General features: G+C 43.2%; 1 protein-coding gene across 2 annotated transcripts in view; it reads left to right on the top strand.

The window, feature by feature from the left end:
- SEMA3E (semaphorin 3E) overlaps positions 1 to 25,233 on the top strand; it is a 159,515-nt gene that overhangs the window by 90,454 nt on the left and 43,828 nt on the right. For both annotated transcript variants that reach the window (XM_035138052.2, XM_035138053.2), the window contains exon 5: positions 19,446 to 19,539. In XM_035138052.2, coding sequence (XP_034993943.1) covers positions 19,446 to 19,539 — 94 coding nt within the window. The remainder of the gene's footprint in view (positions 1 to 19,445; positions 19,540 to 25,233) is intronic.

The raw sequence follows: 25,233 nt of genomic DNA on the forward strand, positions 1-25,233 counted from the left end.
TGTACTGTAGCCTTGAAAGTGCATCCCACCGATATCAGTAGGCAGTACGCCAAAAGGAATTCAATAGGGCTTGATTTTGAATGGACGTGGTTAGGATTGCACAGTAAATCTCATTGATTTCAGAGAAGCTTACTCCTAAGTAACTGTCCTTAGGACTGAAGCCTTAGAGCTGAAATGGATGATTTTGAGCCCCGCATGTGGAAAAGAAGTGCACAAACATTTTGATCCTCCCCCTTCCCCCAAAATAGCATTCTGGGGAGCATGCTAATCTAGAACCTTTTCTCTTGACTTGTTCGTTTTGTATTTGATTTTCCTGCAGCCATGAAACAATAAGGGGCTTCTGCTCACCTGTTTTAGCTCTTAATGTGACACAAACAAGGTTAGGATTAGGGTGTAAATCTACCTGAGCTGAGCCCAGCATCAGCCGAATTACATTTCCAACTGCACTGTGCATGAATTGAGATTTTATCTGCCATTTATTATCTGTTGAGCTCCAGTGCCTTGTTTTAATTCACAGACTTTCAGTTCATTGTTTTTGCTCTCCGTCCTTCTCATGCAGCCTGCAAACAGATTCCCTTAATTCTTTCAGTAGTTATAGACACCCAGGCAAAGCGCTACAACTTTCACAAGGGAACTGGGATATAAACTTGTACAGCTGTCACAGGATCTAAATGTGGAATATGGAATGTCATTGGACATGCATGTATTGGTGTTGTGTTTTTTTTAATTAAAAAAACCACCAGGCATCTAAAACTGACAAGTTGAAATGCTTTTTATTAATTATCTCCATAACCAAAATTTATGTTGCGGCTCCCCCCACCCCACCCCACTCTGTACATCTGACAAGTAAAGGAAATGTGGATAAATGGATATTGTTATATTAATAAGACATCTGTTATATAGGATTAGTGATATTAGTCAACCGTGAGGCCATGTGACAAAAGTATTGAAAAATGGGTTTCACCTCATGGTAAGTTATGAATCGCTTGCGCAAATCCACCAATTGAAAGAAAAGAGAGCCGTTTCCAAGTCCTGTGGCACCTTCAAAGATGAACAAATGTTCTGTGACATGAGCTTATATGAGCCAGACTTCATACAAGGCATGATGTATTTACCTAAATTGGTGTAATGAGAGAAGGGTTGTTGTTTTTTTAACCGAGTGAGGCAAAGCGGTCAAATAATACAGGATAAAACAAAGTAGTACAAGATTTATTGAGAGACCAGCAGTGACTGGTAAAGAGCAGAGCAGGACGTTCTGTGGTTGAAAGGAACAAACACCTAAAGAAGGGCTATTGCATTCATTCATTTCCCACTCCCAGGATTATTGAGTCCATGTTGCAGCACTGAATTTGACCCAGGTCAAGTTCATGGTGCATAATTAGCTGGTGAATTCCAATTCCACAGCTTCATAAATGCAAATTGAACCAAATTTGGACTACTGCAATGCGCTCTACATGGGGCTACCTTTGAAGGTAACCCGGAAACTACAGCTAACCCAGAATGCGGCAGCTAGACTGGTGACTGGGAGCGGCCGCCGAGACCACATAACACCGGTCCTGAAAGACCTACATTGGCTCCCAGTACGTTTCCGAGCACAATTCAAAGTGTTGGTGCTGACTTTTAAAGCCCTAAACGGCCTTGGTCCAGTATACCTGAAGGAGTGTCTCCTCCCCCATCGTTCTGCCCAGACACTGAGGTCCAGCGCCGAGGGCCTTCTGGCGGTTCCCTCGCTACGAGAAGCTAAGTTACAGGGAACCAGGCAGAGGGCCTTCTCGGTAGTGGCACCCACCCTGTGGAATGCCCTCCCACCAGAGGTCAAAGAGAACAACAATTACCAGACCTTTAGAAGGCATCTTAAGGCAGCCCTGTTTAGGGAAGCTTTTAATGTTTGATGGATTTCTGTATTTTGGTGTTTTGTTGGAAGCCGCCCAGAGTGGCTGGGGGAACCCGGCCAGATGGGCGGGGTATAAATAATATATTATTATTATTATTATTATTATTATTATTATTATTATTATTATTATTATTATTATTATTTTATCTCCTTATTCCTACCTTGCGCTTGATTTGCTTTTTCTGACAGTGGAGATTGAGGCCCTTTTGACAAAGGCTGTATTATCAATGAGGCCTTTGGCACATGGTTTTCATAATAGGGTACTGTTTGGGGCAATGATGTTGCCCATTACCTCAAGATCCTATGTGTTTTGATTTGTAGTTTTTAAAGTGGTCCACCAAGATCCCTAGCAATGTAAGTGATCTGTAGAGAAGAAAGTCTGAGAAACTTCTGCTGCAGGGCAGTTTCATAAGACATCCTTAAATCTCATGTCAGGGACTGGACTGAAGAGGAGAAGGAATGCATTCTCAAATTACAGCAGGGTTCCGAGGAAGATAACAGCTCAGAGACAGGTGGACAACAGAGTTATGAGGTGTTAGGAGGAGGAGGAGGAGAGACAGAGCAGTTAGCTGACATATCATTGGCCGCATAACCAACACCCTTCTCCCAAAATGCAGCGTTCCATACGAGTGCAAGAACAAAGAGCACAAAGACAATTGACCACGGACTGACGCCGTAGAGGCAGGTGTTGTTGCTAGAAGGGAGGGGGAGAAGCTCAGTGCGAGCAACGCCATCATTGAGGAATGGCTGGATTCTTTCTCTTTCACCGTGATGACTGAAATGATCATAAGAAAGAACGTGCTTGTTTCCTCCCTGCTTCTTGGTGCCATCGGGGGAGGAAGAGAATTCCTCACGCCTGACACCTCGTTTTATAATTTTGAGTTACCTTTGTAACAATGTCACAATGGCCCACATTACCCAAGGCAAGGTTTTCATCCTCTTAGCTCAGGGGTGTGGAGCCCTTCAAGTATTGCTGAACTACAAATCCCATCGTGCCCAGCAAACATGGCCCATGGCTGGGGATGGTGTGAGTTGTGGTTCAGTGAGATACCCCAATCTTAGCTATACTGTAACCATCACTTTCTAGTGTGAGACAGCCCAGATCTATCTTTCCTGCCAACCACATTGTAATCAGCTGCCAATAATAAAACTGCCTCATCTTCAGCGAGAAGCTCATTTTATGGAAGAGCCATATTTTAAGGTTCTGTTTTAACAATTTTGGTATGTAGATACCATAGCAATCAGTGCTGTGCGAATGAGGAGCTGTTAATTATGGACATTTATCTTCTAATGTGCATTTAGGTTTTTTTGTTTTTACTTATAAATTGTCATTTTTGCATTGCGGCATATAAAATAACAAGTAGTTAAAATTATTTCTTTATTTTAAAATATTTATAGGCTGGCTTTATGATTAAAACTGGGGTTGTGTGTGTATTACTACACCCAAAAAGCAATGAAATGTTTTGGTTGTCTGCATGGGTCTGCTGTGTGTGCCCTGTTCCCCCTTTGCAGGCATGATGTGTGATTTGATTCGGAGACTTTTGCGAGTGAGAAAACTGTAGGAATAAGTAAAGCAAATGAGGAATATTGACTCAGCTGGTTCTTTAGAACTAGAATAGTTGACCTTTCTAATGATGGCACTTATTAATACTTTTTGAGCAAACTACTTGTTATGTACTGAGCTGAATCCTAGAACAATAGGATTCAGAATCAGCAGTCTGATTGGTCCGCAGGAGCTACCCAATCCAACTCCAGGTGGAAGTGAATCCGCAACCTGATTGGCCTGCAGGAGCAGCCAATCAGGCGGCTGGCAGAAGTGAATCTGCAACCTGATTGGCCTGTAGGAGCAGCCAATCAGGCTGCAGGCAGAAGTCAATCCACAACCTGATTGGCCCACAGGTGTAGCTCTGAAGTAGCCAATCACACAAGGCCCATTGTGTAAATAATGTATATAAGCAGATGGTTTTGGGAAAAGAGCCATTCTTCTCTTCCTCTCCTTGATGACTATGAGCTGAATAAGGAGCATGAAATTCACTCTCGACTCCTAGTATATTTCACTACTGCAGAGAAAGTCATGGCTCATTGTTTTCAAGGAGTCTTTGTATGAGACATAGGATTTGTGGATAGCTGCAGAAGGCATGGCTTTGTCTTGTTATTCACTTTTATGTGCACATCCTGCCAGTGTGAGATGAGAACTAAGGGTAAAAATGCATTATTGCTTTTTTGAAGAGTCTAGTCCAGGCATCCCCAAACTTCGGCCCTCCAGATGTTTTGGACTACAATTCCCCTGCATAGATTCTGCCCCAGGGCAGGCTGCATAGCTGCCTAGTACCCCGTTTTCCCCAGGAAACCCCCGTTTCTTCATACTGTTTCCCAGCGGTCCCCCGTATCTCTTCATCTCCCGTTATTCTCCCTTATATTTTCCTGCTGGCGGCTTTTTTTCCTGATTTGCCCATCTATGGGCACCGAAAATGGCCGGCACCGGCTTCGAAAGTCACGTCTACGCATGTCCGGAAGTGCGTAGATGCAACTTCCAGTGTCGGTGGCGGCCATTCTTGGTGCCCATAGATGGGCAGGGCGACACCGGAAGTTGCATCTACGCACTTCCGGACATGCGTAGACGTGACTTTCGAAGCCGGTGCCGGCCATTTTTGGTGCCCATACATGGGCAAAGTGACACTGGACGTTGCGTCTATGCAACGTCCAGTGTCACACGGCTGCTGGTCCCAGATTCTGCAGTCCAGGACTTGGCAGGTATGGCAGGCTGATTCACAAGACATGTGGGCAGGGCAAGAAAGTGTGCAAAGATACTTTGGACTTTGCCTGTTTAATTGATTTGCTTTATTTGCAGCACAATCCCAAACTTGCCTACTCAGAAGTCTATTGCATTCATTGGGACTTCCTCCCAGATTTAGGATGGCAGCCCTTTTCCTCGTGGCATATTGGTACAGGAGTGCAGTTTGCAAATTACAGTACTGTTCTTGCAAGGCCACTTCATGCAGAACCACGTTAAGTTCATGAAATCATGCCATAATTTCAAAGCTTCCTGAATTGGCTCACATAAAAAGTGGATTCAAGGGCAGAGCGCAGCAAGCAAACAATTTCAATAGTAACTAGCACTGCATATTTGATTATATAACTGGATTTGCTTGATAAACAGCCCTAATTGGTGGCTTTCTGGATGGTTGGCTTCTTGACCAGACAATGACATACTCAGGCACACATAAGCAGTGTGTCTGGCTGAATATGCTCAGGGTAAGAATTTGTCACACTCTTCATCTAGTGAAGGGCTGACTCCTGTTTGATCAGCAAAACCAGATGTTCTGCCTCCCTAAGCCCCTGCACGTTGGGCCGTGGAAATGAGGTCATAAGGAAATGTATCCAGGAGAAATAATTGCACAGAGCTGCCTTGGTTTGGATTGCAACATGATAGGTCAAAAAAGATAGCTTCGAATAACAAAAATAAATATTTGTACAATCACGGCTCTCAAGTGAATCAATGAGGTTTGGGTGGGTTACATTCATGACAAGCTATTAGGAAAGCAAGCACAGGCCATTGAGAAAGAATGTGAAGAAATATCATAAGCGAACCTTCATCATTCCTACCTAAATTGATGTCCTTTACAACTAGGGTTGGTTCGCTAGGCTTTGCCTGCATTCAGAATCACCACGTTCTGTGTGTTTCTTCTACGTTCTGTGTGTTTCTTCTACATCCTCCTTCTACAGGAGGATGGATGGCGGCTAACAGATTGAGGTTGAATCCTGACAAGACAGAAGTACTGTTCGTGGGGGACAGGAGGCGGGGAGGTGTGGAGGATTCCCTGGTTCTGAATGGGGTAACTGTGCCCCTGAAGGACCAGGTGCGCAGCCTGGGAGTCATTTTGGATTCACAGCTGTCCATGGAGGCACAGGTCAATTCTGTATCCAGGGCAGCTGTCTATCAGCTCCATCTGGTACGCAGGCTGAGACCCTACCTGCCTGCAGACTGTCTAGCAAGAGTGGTGCGTGCTCTAGTTATCTCCCGCTTGGACTACTGCAATGCGCTCTACGTGGGGCTACCCTTGAAGGTGACTTGGAAACTACAACTAATCCAGAATGCGGCAGCTAGACTGGTGACTGGGAGCGGCCGCCAAGACCACATAACACCGGTCTTGAAAGATTTACATTGGCTCCCAGTACGTTTCCGAGCACAATTCAAAGTGTTGGTGCTGACCTTTAAAGCCCTAAATGGCCTCGGTCCAGTATACCTCCACCTCCATCATTCTGCCCGGACACTGAGGTCCAGCACTGAGGGCCTTCTGGCAGTTCCCTCGTTGCGAGAAGCCAAGTTGCAGGGAACTAGGCAGAGGGCCTTCTCGGTGGTGGCGCCTGCCCTGTGGAACGCCCTCCCAACAGATGTCAAAGAGGAAAACAACTACAGTACCAGACTTTTAGAAGACATCTGAAGGCAGTCCTGTTCAGGGAGGCTTTTAATGTTTAATAGATTATTGTGTTTTATTTTTATGTTGGAAGCCGCCCAGAGTGGCTGGGGAAACCCAGCCAGATGGGCAGGGTATAAATAATAAATTATTATTATATTATTATTATTACAGCCCATTCTTAAAATGGTTCGCTCAGAAAGCCTGTGATTTGCTTCATCGTGAAGCCCTGCTAACCCTGGACTGTTGCAACCCGGCAGCCAGGTTTACTTGGAAGAAGCTCTGAACTGCTGGACAGAGTGCTTCAGCCTCTGGGGAGAGGGGAGGATAAAACAACCAAATAAGAAAATGGCTCCATTGGTAGGGCCTGCTTCAAACGTTTGGCAGAAGCTCGATTCAAGAGTTATTGTGACATGTGTAAGCACCGTTATAGCCTAATCCCAAATGTGTTGACTCAGAAATAAGACCCACTTGGGATTGTTGGGAGTTACTTCCTGGTAATTCTGCATAGGGCACAAACCATGAGGCAGCTGTCCACGTTCTTCCACTTTTGCAAGTCCCTTGAATGGAGTCGTTTCTTTGAACACATTGCTGATGAGATGGGATGGAACACTTCTGTTCCTTTGAATCCTGTCGTGCAGAAGGTTCCAAGTGGGGGGAAAAACACTGATAGGAGAATTGCTCAAAGTTGAAAAAATGGAAATATGCCTTTAGAACGCAAGCTTCCTTTGCCCAGGCCCTTTGCTCATTTTTATGTCCGTCTCCTGGGCCTGGCTACTCATTTATTGAATGTCTGTAATCCTCCACTCCTTAAAGACAAACAGTGCTCTCCCCACTTTTGCTTCTCTTTGTCAGGATGCATGGATGTTCTGCAGGACAAATGAATATTTGTTGACTGACAAATATTTTTTCTAGATTCATTAACATGGCACTTGTAGCTTCAGGTTAATGATGATGTCTTAAAAAAAAAAAGCAGTCCGAATGTAACTTGACATCTTCAAGTGATCCTTCATATTCTTCCAATGACTGACAAATTGCTGCAAATGTGAGAAAATAAGTAAATAAGTTGATTTTGGACCTGTCTTCGGGTTTCATTCTGCTAGCTCTATTTGACAATTAATCTTTCAGCTTGTGATGACTCCTGCTGATATTCATGAGCTGACTGTGCTGTAAAGTACTAGACAACCGGAATAAACACTGTCTTTAATCTGTATTTAATAATATTTGAGATTTATTCCGGAATTATCCCAAATTAATTAATGGTTTTTATCAAGAGACTCTTCACTTCTTCTTCTTCCCTATCTCAGAAAGGTCATCCCCCCTAGGTGTGCCATCTTTTCATTCTCCTCATTTTCACTGAGTCATTCATGTAGAATGCTAATTACATCTTAAATATTCATAGGCTTGGAAAAATTGCTATGTTTCACTTTCCATTAGTTTTTTTGCTTGTTTGTTCTTCTGATAAGCTCTACAATTTCCAGTAACCAAATCTTGTTTTCTTTTTCTTTTATTTTCTTTTTTCTTTCCTCTTGTACTATGCAAGGCTTTTGCACCTTCTATGAAACTGCAGGTGGCAAGTCTTTATTTTCAAAAGATGGGCAATCTGGGTGGGGTCATACCGAATCCCACCAGGTTAGGGGTTGGGCCTGGAAGAATCTCTAAACACATGCTAGCAGATTCTAGCAGGACAGAATCTGGGAGGGTAGAAGCTGGTGGATTATGTTAGAGGTCTGGCCTGATGGATCCTGACGGAAGCAGGGAACAAACTAGCTTTTCAGGTTCTATTCCACAAAAGCTTATGCTGTAATACATTTTTTCATCTTTACGGTGCTACATGAGTCTTCATTGTTTTTATCTGCAATGCATGGTTTAGCTAGGCAGAGTTCATTTTGAACTGTTTTCACAAAGTGGTGATTGAACACGGGATAGGGGAGCTCCAGGTGTTCAACAAAAGCAAGAAAAATAGGTCATGCAGCAAGGGTGGGAAAGTTTTGGCTCTCCAAATGTTGTTGGACTCCAAAGCCTATCAGCCTTGGCCTGCATGGCCAGTGGTCAGGAATGATGAGAGCTGTAGTCCAGAAACGTCTTGGGAGCCACAGGAGCCACAGGTTAGTTGTCCATGGCCAGAGGCAGATTTAGGAGAGCGCAGGCACCGCAGGGGAAGCCAGAACTATGATTTGGAATAGATCATGAGTAGTGGGCCCCCGAGGTCTGCTACTGCTGTGGCTCACAGCACCGTCATTACCATCATTAAAGTGAACTATACACCCATGCAAAGAAGAGTTTGGGAAATTTTCAATCGCTGTTTTGTTGACATGGTTACCATTTTGGATCCCTAACTCCAAGCAGTAAGCTAACCAACGTTTTTTTTTAAAAAAAGGTTATATTGAAGGTTTTCTTGTGTTACAAAACAGACAAATAAGCGGAGAAAAGTACAAATGGAATAAAAGGGGGGAGAACTGATGCATGCATGGATTTGCGCACCCAGTATGCATTAAAACAATCTGGCATTTCTTGATCACAGCAATCAGGATGGCTATTTTGATAGGAATCCCAAATTTGTAAACTTACAAGAAGAAGTAGAAATCTGACTTCACTCCAGATTTCCCAGTTTGTTTTTACTTTACAGTTCCATATACTGTCTATATCATTTATGTGTAACAAAAATATAGACTGCAAAATCATACTTTAGGTTTTGATTTATTTTCCTTTCTTTTGCTGTTTATCTTTAATAATAAAGATTTCATGACCTAGCATTATTGTTATTCAATAAATTTCAATAATAAAGAAGATTAAAAACAGATCTTTGGGGAAATGGCTGCAAAGTATTAACTTTCAACATGTTCTTTAAAAAAGGAACAGATGATTCTATGTGGTTTTATATTAGTTGATTTTAAATTTTCAATGTGTTTGAAACAATTCAAGTTCAGTGTCCCTTTGGCCCAATATGCCATCAGTAGTAAAGTTCTTAATGTGTCTAAGCACCACAGAGATCTCCCGAAGCTCACCTGTTTTGAAAGTCCACACATAATCAATAGCATAAGGAACATTCTTTCAGCAAATATTTCACTGAGAACTTTCTATGTATGGTGTAATAGTCTGGCCATTTTATATCTGATTTGATTAATTTGATTTGCATCACTTCACATTAAAAGTTCACAAAGTGACTTACAACAGATATTATACAATGAAGCGTGTTAAATAATGTGTCCTTCAATCAGTCCTTCAAAAGTTCTTTAAAAGCATAATATGAAAATGTAGGACAAAAACAAATTTCCTGTCCGGTATTTACCCGGATACGAAGTCTGTCGCAGATACTTCAGGTTCTGGATTGGAAATTTCAGAAATTTCAGTTTCTTAAGTCCCTGAATATTCAGTCCAGCACAGATTTACACATACTTTCCATTGATACCTTTGGCCTTAATTACCCAGATTTGACATAACACGGTTCATATCAACCTCCTTGTTTCAACCTCCTTGTTTTCTGTATTCATCCGTTAATGCCCTTCTCTTAGTGCCACCTTTGTCTGCAGCAAGAGAGGACTTGGTTGGCTATGGAGCACACTCCCCAAGGAGCCTTATGTTGCACCAACATTGTTTTCTTTCAGACACTAGGCATAACCCTTCCCATTTGCCCAGACTTTTAACATTTTGCTGAAGGTTATTTCATCTGCTGGTTCATGTTTCTTGCAACTGTTTCTCTATTAATATACACCCACCCACACTTATGCAGGTCACCTTCAGTTGACCAGTCTCCACCGTCCCACCTTGAATCTGCTCCCCCATCCTGGCACCAGTTCTGCTGGGTGCCCTTCTCAGCCCTCACTCTCTGTGACCAGCTGCCGCCACACACACTGGCTCCCCACAGGCAGGCAGGCTCGAGACAGGCCCTGAGCAATTTCCAGGCTGAGTGTCTCTCTTCCCCCCTCTCTCTCCTTCCCCATGGGCTCTCCCTATTAAAGTGGGGTGCTCCCCACTTTACACAATTCCGCTTATGCATGCAGGGCCCCAGAACGTATCCCCCACTTAAGTGGGAGGGGTGTCACAGTCCGGTCGGCGGGCGGTTGAAGCCCTGGCTGAGGACGTCAGGACCAGAGGCAAGATGGTGCTGTAGAAGCAGGAACAGGTGCAGGGCTGAGGGTCCAGCAGCAGGCAGTCGCAGGGTCAAGGAGCAAGGCAGAGGCGAAGGTCTGGCAAGGCAAAGGTCCAAGGGTCGAGGATCAAGGCGTCGGCAAGGCAGAGGTCCAAGGGTCGAGGATCAAGGTGTCGGCAAAGGCAAGGGTCCAAGGAGCAAGGCGTCGGCAAGGCAAGGGTCCAAGGAGCAAGGGGCCAGATGCAACCAGGCAGGGGTAGCGTTGCTGTGGCAAAGAGCTGAAGGGAAATGCTGAGCTTTTATCCCTCCCAGCTCCTGCCACCAGGTGCAGTGAGATATCAAGTGGTCTCACCTGAGTGGCCACTCCTTGCTTCTCCAGCACAAGCTGAGACAGGCCCCAGTCCTGCAAAGCACTACAGGCCCCAGAGCCTGACTCCTGCCCATACTTCTGACGGGGGACGGGGGACAGGATGCCTGGATATTTTATATTTGATATTGCTTTAAACTTGCAGGTAAGCCATTTTTAACTCACAAAGAAGGGGTGCAAATAAACAAAGACTGACACATTGTTAACTTTGAGCGGAGAGCAGAGGGGAAAGAGCACAGCAAGCTGGGGGCAGGAGGTGGGTGGGCAGGGAGTATATCAATTTGTGGGGCCCTTCTGGTTACCAGTCTGCAGTTTGACAATTGGGTAGCATTACTTTGAACTGCTGGAGTGTGACCTGGTACGGTACGTCAACAATACTCAGATGCAGGAGATGGGAAGTATACGTGAGTTGTGCTTGTAGTGGTGTGAGGTACAGAAAGGTGCATTGCTTGAGTTTTTACATCTATGGTCAGCTGTCCTCTTTATATTTAATCCCAAGTGCCGGGTCACACAAGAACACCACCCAAGAACATCATCACACAAGATCATACCCCACACAAAAGTTCTCTAAAAGCTTCTCTCCATATGTCTTTGTCCAGATGCATCCCACAGTTAGTGCAGCACATTTCTGGGTCCCTTGCAAGTGGCCTCTGTGCACCATGAGCTGCAGTTAGAAGGAGAGAGAAGTACTTCTTCATTGCACTAGTTCCTCAAGTGCAGTGGGCAAAAGATGGCGGAATGAGAGACAGCCATGCAGCCAGAAAAATCTGCACAAGGAAGAGCTTCTCAGCAACGTTCACATGGGAGAGGGATTTGAAATACCCCCTTTTCTCATTTATAGCTACATCAATAATGCATATTCCAATTTTCACGGAGATGACTGGAAGCATCCCTATTGCGTATCAGTGTCAACACTCCTAATTCCATGGAGCATCCACTATTTCTCTTATTTGCCTCTGCTAAATTGTCTTTAGCGGTAATGTGAAGGCCATTGTCTCAAAAGAGCAGAGGAGGAATGCAAACAGAATGAAGTTTGCATGAACACAGACTGAGGGGATAGAGAATCGCTAGCAGGATGAGGGCCAGAGGGTATTTCTGTGTTTGAAGAGCTATCAAGAACAGCTTAGGATAATACTTTTCTCATTAATATTAACATTGCTTATTTCATCGAATATGAAACCTGTAACAAGAAATGGAGTGGGTTTTTGCATGATAAGGAATTGACATTCAATCTTGACCTTCCTCGCTCACAAACAACAACAAAGAAATAGTTACATGTTGTCCTGATGTGTTTTTAAGCTTTGCATTCATTTGCTATTAAAGGGCAATATACTAATTAACATAGATTACCTACAAATACATCCATGTTTTTGAATGCTGTTGTAAAAACTATATATTCTGTAGTAAACTGGGGGGGGGGGACTAAAGTTACCAGCTTTCCACTCCATCTCCAGTAATGTTGTTAAATATATGCCACAGAAGCTTTATTGAGGATGGCTATATCAGTTGAACTCTGACTTGTACACTATATTTTTAAACCTGAAAAACCACAGGACATGTCAGTAAATCAGCAGAAAATTTAGTGTTTTGTATAAATCCAAGCGCAGGCTCCAAACTGAACTCTCAACTCGGTGACCTCACTGAATGAATGTTCCAGCTCTTCATAAAAGGATGGGGAGATGTAGTGTATGAATGCAATTGATCTAAGGAAAAACATACGGGTTAAGAAAGTAACAACTAACTTATTGGGTTGAACAAGTGAGCCTTTTTATTTCTTGCCTGCTTTTCTTAAAGCAGCCATCATAGTATGGTAAAGTATGTAAATAACAGGAGAAGAATACATTATAAATCAATTGGGGGCAGGGAGAATCAGCCGCTCAAAACCTTAAGAATCTCTGGGGTTTCAGAGAACTTTGGAGAGTGAAGCTTATGCTTTGGGGAGCACCCATGAGTTGTTCCTGTCATAAGGGTTGAGTTTATAGGATTGTTTCAAAACTTATTTATATGTATTTTCACATCTGTGGGAATAAGGGGGAACCAAGTTATTGTGGGAATAAGGGGGAACCAGAGACCAAATAGCAAACATGCGCTGGATCATGGAGAAAGCTAGAGAGTTCCCGAAAAACGTCTGCTTCTGCTTCATTGACTACCGTATGCAAAAGCCTTTGACTGTGTCGACCACAGCAAACTATGACAAGTTCTTAAAGAAATGGGAGTGCCTGATCACCTCATCTCTCTCCTGAGAAATCTCTATGTGGGACAAGAAGCTACAGTTAGAACTGGATATGGAACAACTGATTGGTTCAAAATTGGGAAAGGAGTACGACAAGGTTGTATATTGTCTCCCTGCTTATTTAACTTATATGCAGAATTCATCATGTGAAAGGCTGGACTAGATGAATCCCAAGCCAGAATTAAGATTTCCGGAAGAAATATCAACAACCTCAGATATGCAGATGACACAACCTTGATGGCAGAAAGCGAGGAGGAATTAAAGAACTTTTTAATGAGGGTGAAAGAGGAGAGCGCAAAATGTGGTCTGAAGCTCAACATCAAAAAAACCAAGATCATGGCCACTAGTCCCATCACATCCTGGCAAATAGAAGGGGAAGAAATGGAGGCAGTGAGAGATTTTACTTTCTTGGGCTCCTTGATCAATGCAGATGGTGACAGCAATCACGAAATTAAAAGACGCCTGCTTCTTGGGAGAAAAGCAATGACAAACCTAGACAGCATCTTAAAAAGCAGAGACATCACCTTGCCTACAAAGTTCCATATAGTTAAAGCTATGGTTTTCCCAGTAGTGATGTATGGAAGTGAGAGCTGGACCATAAAGAAGGCTGATCACCGAAGAATTGATGCTTTTGAATTATGGTGCTGGAGGAGACTCTTGAGAGTCCCATGGACTGCAAGAAGATCAAACCTATCCATTCTGAAGGAAATCAGCCCTGAGTGCTCACTGGAAGGACAGATCCTGAAGCTGAGGCTCCAGTAATTTGGTCACCTCATGAGAAGAGAAGACTCCCTGGAAAAGACCCTGATGTTGGGAAAGATGGAGGGCACAAGGAGAAGGGGACGACAGAGGATGAGATGGTTGGACAGTGTTCTCAAAGCTACCAACATGAGTCTGACCAAACTGCGGGAAGCAGTGGAAGACAGGAGTGCCTGGCGTGCTATGGTCCATGGGATCACGAAGAGTCGGACATGACTAAATGACTAAACAACAACAAGTTATTGTGGCTGTTGGCGACAGTTTGCAGGTGCTAGGTCAGAATGTATGAAAGGAGCTGGATGTTAAAACCTGAGGCTCTTGTGCTCATGCCTGTCTGATATACATTTTAACGGATTTTAACGGATTTTATCGTGTTTTTCTATTGTAACCTGTCCTAGGATCTTATGGCGAAGGGTGTGTCAGAAATCCAGAACGTGTGTTTGTCTCATTTATACAATAGAAAGGGTTAGCTTAAAAATCTTACGTACAACAAAATAATGTCATTGGTCCTAAGAAGAATATCCCAGTACCATTAAAAGGTAAAGGTAAAGGGACCCCTGACCATTAGGTCCAGTCGTGACCGACTCTGGGGTTGCACGCTCATCTCGCATTATTGGCTGAGGGAGCCAGCGTATAGCTTCCAGGTCGTGTGGCCAGCATGACAAAGCCGCTTCTGGCAAACCAGAGCAGCACATGGAAACGCCGTTTACCTTCCCGCTGTAGGTACCTTCCCCCTATTTATCTACTTGCATTTTGACGTGCTTTCGAACTGCTAGGTTGGCAGGAGCTGGGACCAAGCAACGGGAGCTCACCCCATCACAGGGATTCGAACCGCCGACCTTCTGATCAGCAAGCCCTAGGCTCAGTGGTTTAACCACAGCGCCACCTGGGTCCCTCACAGAGTAGCTAAGACTTCGTAAAACAAATAGTGAGCTGATTTTTATTTTGTTTTTAAAATGGCAATGTTAATGCCCAATGAATACTTCTCAGGTTTCTTAAGTCATAGGTACCATAAATCAAACCTTTTCCTTCCCAGCTACACTGAGACAGAATAATCTCTAGTTCCTCTTCTGTGTTTTCCTCTATGACTCTATCCTAGTCATTGGAAAGAGATGGGGACATGACTAATGGCACCCCAAACTGCTACCTCATATCCTGTAGCATGTCAGTTTTCTCCTGGCATTTCTTTTACAGCACCGTTCTCACAAATGGCAAAGAGTGGCTGAAATTACAGTGCTAGTCCTTGAAACTGATGTTAATAGGGAACCGTTTTCCTTTGAAATTAGCATCATGTGGAACTTGTGGAACTTGACACACACAAATCACTCGATTCATGGTGAAAAACACCAGCGCTGGGTGCTTCAGAGCAGCCAAGAATTGTAGGCCGCAATGTCCTGAAAGGTTGAGATGGGAAAACTCTAAAGGAAAATAAAAAAGTCAATGTTGAAATTTTGCAGACCATTTCCCCAGCGATCATGCGCATCTGCAAACATTTATGAAGAATATGCTTTGGTTTCTGTCAAATCGGGTAAGATTTACTGAAAAAACACATCTCTCTGTTTCAGTGGAATATAAATTGTGGTCCACCTTAACGTGGAAGCATACCTTGAAGAATGTAAACCACATTATTCAATCAGAAACTGCAGCTGTGCAAACAGATAGGAAAAGACAGTACGAGCACCACCTAATTTACTGTACTTGTTAGGCTTAAGCCAAAACACTGAGCATTTTGCACAAGAGAAAATTTTCTTTCATTGTATAAATGGAGAAGATTTGGTTTGGCAAGAGTAAAAACCTAATGTCGGTGAAAATTGTTCAAAACAGTTTCATCAACCCAATTTTTTAGTCTTAAGCAGAACTGTTGTAAACGATGAAAGCAGAATGCGATGTTTAAAACCAGCAGCAATTTAGAAATGGCACATGGCACAACTTAAATGCCAAGTTAAAAGCAAGTGTTCAAACAACCAGCAAAAAGGTTTTTTAAAAAAACTTAATGCCTTTCTGAATGAAACCACTTTAACTTAGGTGGCGATAAGTAAATACATACAAAGAATCATAGAGCTGGAAGGGACCCTGAGGATCATCTAGACCAACCCCCTGCAATGCAGCTGTCCCATACGGGGATTGAACCTACAACCTTGGTGTTTGTCATCATCATGACCTAACCAACTGAGCTATCCATTTGAAGTCTGAGAATCAATGCTTCTCAAAATACCAAGGTGGAATCTTCTTTCTTGTATTTAGGTGGAATCTTCTTTCTTGTAGTTTGAATCCATTGCTCCGTGTCCGCTTCTCTGGAGCAGCAGAAAACAACCTTTCTCCCTCCTCTATATGACATCCTTTTATATATTTGAACATGGCTATCATATCACCCCTTAACCTTCTCTTCTCCAGGCTAAACATGCCCAGCTCCCTAAGCCGTTCCTCATAAGGCATTGTTTCCAGGCCATTGACCATTTTGGTTGCCCCCTTCTGGTGTGGGGCTCCCTGAACTGCTCTTGAAAGGTACTGTACAGGTGATGATGACTAGGACCAGCAGTTCATTTCTGTTGTTAAGAGAGAAGAAGCAGGGATGTACCTGGGCCTTTGATCTTTGCTCTTGCAACAAACACGATCTAGCTTCATTCCTGCCACAGGATATTCCTGCAGAATCTTCTGGCATAGTTATACTTGCCCCAACGACTGCAAATTGCCATCAACAGGTCTTTCCATTTGGACACATTGTTGGTTTCTGTTAGCCTGACATAAACCTCTTCCTTTAAGCTTATTGATTTGCAAGTTTGAGCTTGGATTTAGATGTTGCCTTGATTTATTCTGAGATGTTATTAGAACCAGGTTCCCCCTCCCTCCCTCCCTCCCCCCCAAACACACATCTTGGGATAGCTTTGATTTATGAGGCTTATATTTTGGGCTTGTGTGCACTCCCAGCAAACAGGAGAAGGTTCAAATAATTCAGCTAGTCTTCCATTGATTATTTTTCTGCAAAATGTATTTCCAGTATAATAATACAAAAGTATAATATTCCCAGTCTTCACCCTATAAAATTCATTTTTTTTCATTTCTAACTACTAATTTTTGCTAAATTCTCTTAAAGACTGCTGGTTTAAAATTTCATGCTGTCATGAAGAGAAAAATAATATGATATCAATACTCTTTCTTTTCCAGTGGTTGCTTACCAGATTGATTAAAGCTGTTCCTTTTAATGGGGTAATACCTGAGCAGCTAATAATTTCAAGGAATTATAGTTTACATAAGCCATATTTCCATATATAATTTTTGGGGGCTGTCCCCCCTAAAGAAAAACCCATTAGCATCCAACCAGGTGGCGCTGTGGTTAAACCACTGAGCCTAGGGCTTGCTGATCAGAAGGTCAGCGGTTCGAATCCCTGTGACGGGGTGAGCTCCCGTTGCTTGGTCCCAGCTCCTGCCAACCTAGCAGTTCGAAAGCACGTCAAAATGCAAGTAGATAAATAGGAACCGCTACAGCGGGAAGGTAAACGGTGTTTCCATGTGCTGCTCTGGTTTGCCAGAAGCGGCTTTGTCATGCTGGCCACATGACCTGGAAGCTATACGCCGGCTCCCTCAGCCAATAATGCGAGATGAGCGCGCAACCCCAGAGTCGGTCACGACTGGACCTAATGGTCAGGGGTCCCTTTACCTTTACCTTTAAGGCACACTGTACATAAAACAGCTACTGCTAAAGCTATAGAACCACAGTGACCTGACAACTTACATGGGGTTACATTCTGGGGGTGGTGCCTAAAGCTAAAATCCCATATAGCCAAAACACATTGGGTGCAATGGTTGGTCATGGGACATGGGTGGTGCTGTGGCCTAAACCACTGAGCCTCTTGGGCTTGCTGATCAGAAGGTCAGCGGTTCAAATCCCTGCGACGGGGTGCGCTCCCGTTGCTCTGTTCCCCAAACTCTTCACCCCCTTTAAAAAAAATTAATATTTTGCCAAGTACATAAACCTGAATGCGCACAGGTTAAATGTGCAAAAGTTGTGGGCATACGGTATTAGTTCTGAGAGTTGAGTGGTGGCAGATTAAAAGAAAAAGGCTCAACTTTAAGTTTCACCTAATTGTCATCTTGCTTAAAAATATACTGTTTCCTGAAATGGCTTTTCAAGATTCACCTCTTCTATGGCTTAACCCTCTACAGCATAATCCTATGCAGGTATACTCAGATGTAAGTCTCTTTTAGCTCAGTGGGGGATTGACTCTGATACAGTTGTAATTGGCAAGGGAGCAGCTCTTACCTGACTTTCCGTCACAGGCACTGCTAGGGCTTAGTGGGAGAAGGAGGGGCAAGGTGGAGACAAGGTCAGCATGGTGCAAATGCACTAGCAGGAGTGCAGGATTGCGATCCTCCTCCTCCTCACCAACTGCTACTGCACTGAGGTAAACATGCATAGAACTGCATACAACAGATCCTGAGTGCATATAGAGCTGCATTTGTACATACTTAGCCCTGCTTTTCATTTCATTTCCTTTTTTATCTGCTTCTCTGTGACTGTTTAGATTGTAAGCTTCTCAGGACAGGGACTTGTCTTCTGTTTTTCTTCTTTGAACAAGTGCACTAACACCAGGATGCAGATGCTGATGGTTGTTAAACATCCGCGAAGTACTGTTTCAGAAATGGACAACTATGACACTTGCGTTACCAGCGATTGGCAAACATGGGGCAAGCCTGTCACCATCCAGTTAAGCTAGTGTTTCTCAAACCTGGGTCTCCAGATGTTCTTGGACTACAACTCCCATCATCCCTAGCAGGACCAGTGGTCAGGAATGATGGGAGTTGTAGTCCAACAACAGCTAGAGACCCAGGTTTGAGAAAAAATGGATAAGTATTCTTTGCTTCTAAGCATGTTATTTTGGACTGAGGTGGGCAGCCCTGAAGATTTTCCTGGACTGGGAACGTCCATCATCCTTGACCATTCACCACTCGGCCTATTTTATTTCTGTGGATTTTCTGTTGGCTGGATTATGCTTTATATTCTATTTCTGAACACTGCTCAAGTATATTTTCTGAATGTACAGCAGCTTATAAATTACAAAACAAATAACATATTTTTGATGGCCAAAAGGAGGAGGAGTTGGCATAAAGGAGTGGTCTGTCATTCTCTGAAGCATAACAGTGTTGAATGCACTACTGTGCTAGACATGGGTGCCAATTCCCTGGGGCCCCTGGATGCCCATGAAGGGGCTGGGCACTCACAAATTTCAGTGCCAGGGCCGTGCACGCTTCATGGCACCCATGGCCCCAGGCACTCACGGTTGTGGGGCCAAGCTGGTACTCCTGTAAGAGAGTGTCTTACATGCATAAGTATCCTTCAATGAGTCTTGTTTGAATAAGTTTCTGTATTACTGATTTTATAAAAGTATTTCTATAGCACTTTTCACACGAGGAGGGGGTACCAAAGTTGTGTTTCCACATGGATAAATCAAATGAATCAAATATAAAGGGGGAAAGTCTCATAATGAGCACAGTATAAAAAAGTACCTGGATGTACCATTTCAACATATGCCTAGTGGCAGAGAATCATCAGCCATCTAAGTGTTTAAACAAGGGCTCGTGATTTAGTTGTTCCTAAGCCGCAACACTGGTACAAAGGTAGCTGCAGCTTTGTTTGTATAAACCAGAACTTTATGTAATGCTTTCTGTACTTCTTTTCAAAGGATCATCTGTTTTATCTAGAAGCACACAGACTGGAGAGGGGACGTGGACGGTGCCCGTTTGACCCCAATTCCTCCTTCATCTCCACTTTAATTGGTAATGGCTTGTCGTATGTTATAAAATGTATTTCTGAGTTTTCTTCCCCAACTCTCTTAAGGTGTTGTCAGTATTCATTTACATGTCTTTGATGTGTCTGTTCTACCTGTGCCTACATTTATGTTGTGTTTAATTCTCTTTGTTTCACTGGTTCAACCATATAGCCAATGTTTTCTTTTGCCTGTTTGATAGGTAGACATGCAATGGTTGCATAATATTAGGCAACTTTTCAGACAGTAATCTAACTTCAAAGCAATACTGCCCACTGAGCTCTGATTCACTGTATATTAGATTCATTAAAATCAATCAATCAATCATGTCCTCCAGATCTGCCATCACAGATCAGGACTACAATCTGATCTGCTCCAGCCATCACAGCCAATGGCCCAGGATTATGGCAGCTGTACTGTAGTGCTAAACACCTGAATGAAATCAGGTAGGAAAGGTTTTTACAGATGTTGATTTTGAGTAGGGACATAGATCCACAATAAGCTTGTTGACCCTGGGCCTGATTCCAGAGATCACCTTGCAGGTCAGTGGCCCATGCCTGAATTTTCAGCACACTACCATGTTTTTCAAAAGCATCAATGAAAAATTGATGCTTTTGAATTATGGTGCTGGAGGAGACTCTTGAGAGTCCCATGGACTGCAAGAAGATCAAACCTATCCATGCTTAAGGAAATCAACCCTGAGTGCTCACTGGAAGGACAGATCCTGAAGCTGAGGCTCCAATACTTTGGCCACCTCATGAGAAGAGAAGAATCCTTGGAAAAGACCCTGATGTTGGGAAAGATGGAGGGCACAAGGAGAAGGGGACGACAGAGGAAGAGATGGTTGGACAGTGTTCTTGAAGCTACGAACATGAGTTGGACCAAACTGCGGGAGGCAGTGGAAGACAGGAGTGCCTGGCGTGCTATGGTCCATGGGGTCACGAAGAGTCGGACACGACTAAACAACAACCATGTTTTTCAGTGAAATAATGATGGTTCATGATGGCAAAACTAAGCCAAAACTAAGGACGCCTAAGACCCGATGAAGCTGCTTACCTTTTCCATTGAAATAGACAAGATTTCAGGGTGGCACTGTTACCTTGGGAGTAAGCCCCATTCAGTTTAGTGAGATTTCCTTTTGAATACACATGTATAGGATTGCACTGTGAAGTGATTAATTTGGATTGGATTTCAGTTCTTCCTTTTTTCCGTTGTTTAGTTTCCCCCCCTTAAATTACCTTCAAGAGTTACTTTCTCTTGACCTGGTACTAAGGAAAGAGGCAGCGAGGAACAATTTCATTTCTGAATAAACTCAGAGTAAGTTGTAAATTACAATCAGGAAACAGAGCAGACCTTCAACCGCAGATAATGCTTCATAAAAATGTTAAATGTTTAGATAAATTCCATCAAGAATTTTTGGACCTAAGTACCCAAAGCAAATGAATTCCCCTGTCTGTTTCCAATAAAGCAAAGCTCTACTTGGTAATAGATCTCATTGGCAGGTTGACAGAGACCACAGAAGTTCTTGAAAGGATAATTTTCTTCAGGCGCGTGGCTTTTGATATGTAGCACACAGTAGTAGCAGCCCTGTTATCTGCGTCTTTTCTAGCCCAGATCTTTTCTGCTGCTGAGACTGAGATGTGACTTATCCCCAAGACTTGGTAGTAGTGCAAATGCTTTTTATGCAGAAGTGCCCAGATCAACCCCTGGATAATGGTCCATGCTTGGGTGGAGGAGACAGAGTTCAAGAAGGATACTGACAAACTGGAACGTGTCCAGAAGAGGGCAACGAAAATGGTCAAAGGCCTGGAAACGATGCCTTACGAGGAACGGCTTAGGGAGCTGGGTATGTTTAGCCTGGAGAAGAGAAGGTTAAGGGGTGATATGATAGCCATGTTCAAATATATGAAAGGATGTCATATGGAGGAGGGAGAAAGATTGTTTTCTGCTGCTCCAGAGAAGCGGACACGGAGCAATGGATTCAAACTACAAGAAAGAAGATTCCACCTAAACATTAGGAAGAACTTCCTGACAGTAAGAGCTGTTCGGCAGTGGAATATGCTACCAAGGAGTGTGGTAGAGTCTCCTTCTTTGGAGGTCTTTAAGCAGAGGCTTGACAGGCATATGTCAAGAATGCTTTGATGGTGTTTCCTGATTGGCAGGGGGTTGGACTGGATGACCCTTGTGGTCTCTTCCAACTCTATGATTTTATGAGCACAAATAACTCCACCATGTCACACGCTGCCGGTGAAGCAGCCCTGGGGATGACCTTTATGCTGAAGCTTCTCATTCTGCTCAAACTTGTGCAACAGGATAGCTCTTGTGCCTCACCCCCAGGCTTCTTTGGTCTCAGCTTGTGCCATGTCTCTGAGTAACACCAGTTCAGAGAAGGGCCCTGTGAAACCAGAGGTGTCAATTCTCCCAGCTAGATCAATTCAGGACCATTCTTTATATTTCTATGTATGTACAGGCCATAAAAATTCTCCAGTAAACACAAGCACACACACACACACACACACCCCTGACAGTATATAACAATACAAAATCAATTTATTCGTATTTCATCTTTGGTGATGTGTCAGGGGAAGAATAGTTGCAAGAATTCTTAAAAGGCCACAATAACCACACAATAACATTCAGGTGCCACATTTTTAATATGTAGAATCAGAATAAGTGCCCTGAACAATGTGAAACTTCCTTACTCTTCAAGACATTTTTGAGGGGGGGGGGAGGATAACTCCAGAGAGCTTTTACCTCACACTGAAGCATGATTTCCATTGTTTTTGTTCTGTGGTTTTTCCCACCCTTCTATTTATCATCATCGTTGTTGTTGTTTAGTCATTTAATCATGTCCGACTCTTCGTGACCCCATGGACCAGAGCACGCCAGGCACTCCTGTCTTCCACTGCCTCCCGCAGTTTGGTCAAACATGTTGGTAGCTTCGAGAACACTGTCTAAACATCCCGTCCTCTGTCGTCCCATTCTCCTAGTGCCCTCAATCTTTCCCAACATCAGGGTCTTTTCCAGGGAGTCTTCTCTTCTCATGAGGTGGCCAAATTACTGGAGCCTCAGCTTCAGGATCTGTCCTTCCAGTGAGCACTCAGGGCTGATTTCCTTCAGAATGGATAGATTTGATCTTCTTGCAGTCCATGGGACTCTCAAGAGTCTCCTCCAGCACCATAATTCAAAAGCACCAATTCTTCGGCGATCAGCCTTCTTTATGGTCCAGCTCTCACTTCCATACATCACTACTGGGAAAACCATAGCTTTAACTATACGGACCTTTGTCGGCAAGGTGATGTATCTGCTTTTTAAGATGCTGTCCAGGTTTGTCATCACTTTAAAAATAATACACCCATTTAGGTGCCCTTTCCATATGTATATTTTCTGACTTAGAGATTTAGACTAGAAGGTAGGATATAAATATTTCAAATAAGTAAGAACAATATAAATAACATTGTTAGAGATGGGGGTATGGGAGGGGAAGCAATCACTAAGTATTCACATTTCTGTTCCACAAGCATAGGCATCTCTCTAAGCAGTATAATGGAGATCTGATAATTGCTCTGTATCAAGTTGCATATTGCGGATCCGCTTATAATTTTTGAACGTATGAAACTGCGCTTTGTATGCACAAGAACATAGGACGTGTTGTTCTCCCTGGTTCATTATTGTTTCCTACACTGACTGGCAGCCACTTTCTAGGTTTTCATACAGGGGATTTCCCCAGCCCTATCTGCAGATGCAGTGGCAAAAAGATGCTCTGTTACTGATCTGCGACCACTCCCCTCTGCACATGTTTATTAACAAAGAAGACTTACCTGTTCTATAGTTTTAGATCCAGATAGTTCAGTTTGCAATTATTAAACGACGTCTATTTTTACATAGCACACCTAACATTTGACTGCAAACTATTTTCTTCTTCAAACCGTCACTGGGTCAAAAAAAACTATTTCATGAATGGAAGAACAGATTGGATGCAATCCAAAGTATATTTGTGGAATTGGAATGCTACCAATATCCCCTTTTAATTTTTTGTTAAATTGCAGTACTTTGTGGACGTGATCCCACCAGATTTATGATTCCAGCAGAAGAATAAGAGTGCTTGCTTCACCACCTCCCACTGAAACTGGTGGGGGATTTGAAGTGCTTAACTTTAGCTTGATTGCTCCCTTTGCTTCTGACAAGATGCATGTAGTGAAATGCTTAAATTGCATCTAGCAACAGCACCTGACAGACTCTCTCTTTTGCATGTGACTGCAATCGGTGCTGGCAGCTCCAAAGCAGCCATCCCAGGGCTTTGCGTTCTCTCCAGTAGGAAAATAAACACCAGTGTGCAAAGTGACAATGCCTCTACGAATGCTCAAATTTCCCTTATCTCATGAAAGAGTGGGAAGACCCTCCACATAATGAACTGTAAAGCCCTTGGCTCTCGACCAACACACACACTTCCTCTGGGAAATCAAAGTTACCTCACGAATTTAAAACTTAGCTTAAGAATTTACTTCATAAGTCATGCATGACCTTCATTCTGCCAAGGATGTCTGTACTCTGAGAAAGGCTGGAAATCACACATGCATAGAAAATTTCCTTGTAGAAGTTTTACACCACACAGTGTGCATGTAATGCTAAGCCGAACTGTAGCCTCAGCGCAAGCATGCAGGTTTACCAGAAAAAAGGGAAAAAAGAATGCTTCTTCCAAGGACGCTGATAACCCCCTCCCCCTTTTTGCAAGGGTGAGCTGTCATACTGTTTTGGCTAAATAAGCCCAGGCACCTTGCAAAGTTGGAAGTGATTATTCAGGTGTTTGGAGACTGCGGTTTTCATGCCATCTCAAATACGTAAGGATTCCTTTTTCTCAAGAACTGCTGTAACTTGTTTACTTTATTTGTAAAGGTATTATTCCTGTGGCGAAGCTGATCTCCACGTGGGTTGGCTAGCACCAGTAAAGATTTCTGGGTTTGCCATATCTGCAGAATATTTAGAGTCATGATTAGGAACTACAGCATCAGTAACTTCCAAAAGCACCAGTTGCACTGAAATCAGATCCACACTTATTTGCAGACAGCAAGTAAAAGATTGGTAATCCGAGAAAGAGAGAGAGGGAAAGTAGTAATAGTGATAATGATAATAATTAAAAACCATAACAGTAACAGTAAAGTTAGTCAGATATGCTTGCTTATAGCTTTAAAAAAAGTTGAAAGTATTCAGTTTTTTGTAAGAGGGCAGTAAAAGATCTGCACAGATTAATCGAGACTGTCAAAGGGCTAATTTTCTTCCCATTCTGAAAGGATTGGCTTCCTTCTGCTTCTTTTGTGGTATACGGGTGCCATCCAGTGGCAAATAAATGTAAGGCACATTGAGAAAGGGGGAAAGCCAAGTACATTATGAAATCCCCTTTTAAAAAGACAAGTGAGGCAGAAAATGTCATCGGGCAGCCAATGCCTTGCAGTTCACTCTGGAGCGGAATCTTGAACTCGTAACGTAGAATACAAGTAATTTAATGTAGGAAAATAAATCTATCTTCTTACACAGCATGGTGGGGGCGAGGAGATTTGGGAGAAAGGAAAGTGGAGACTTACTGTATTCATGTTTCAAAAGGTTACTGTAAATTGCCTCAAGCTTTTACGCCAGCTTCATACTTGCATGGGAACAGCATTTCCTGTAACGCTTGGGCCTACAATTTGGGCCTTGACAACAGCAT

The sequence above is a fragment of the Zootoca vivipara genome, chromosome 5, assembly GCF_963506605.1.
Source record: "Zootoca vivipara chromosome 5, rZooViv1.1, whole genome shotgun sequence".
Classification (NCBI taxonomy): Eukaryota; Metazoa; Chordata; class Lepidosauria; order Squamata; family Lacertidae; genus Zootoca; species Zootoca vivipara.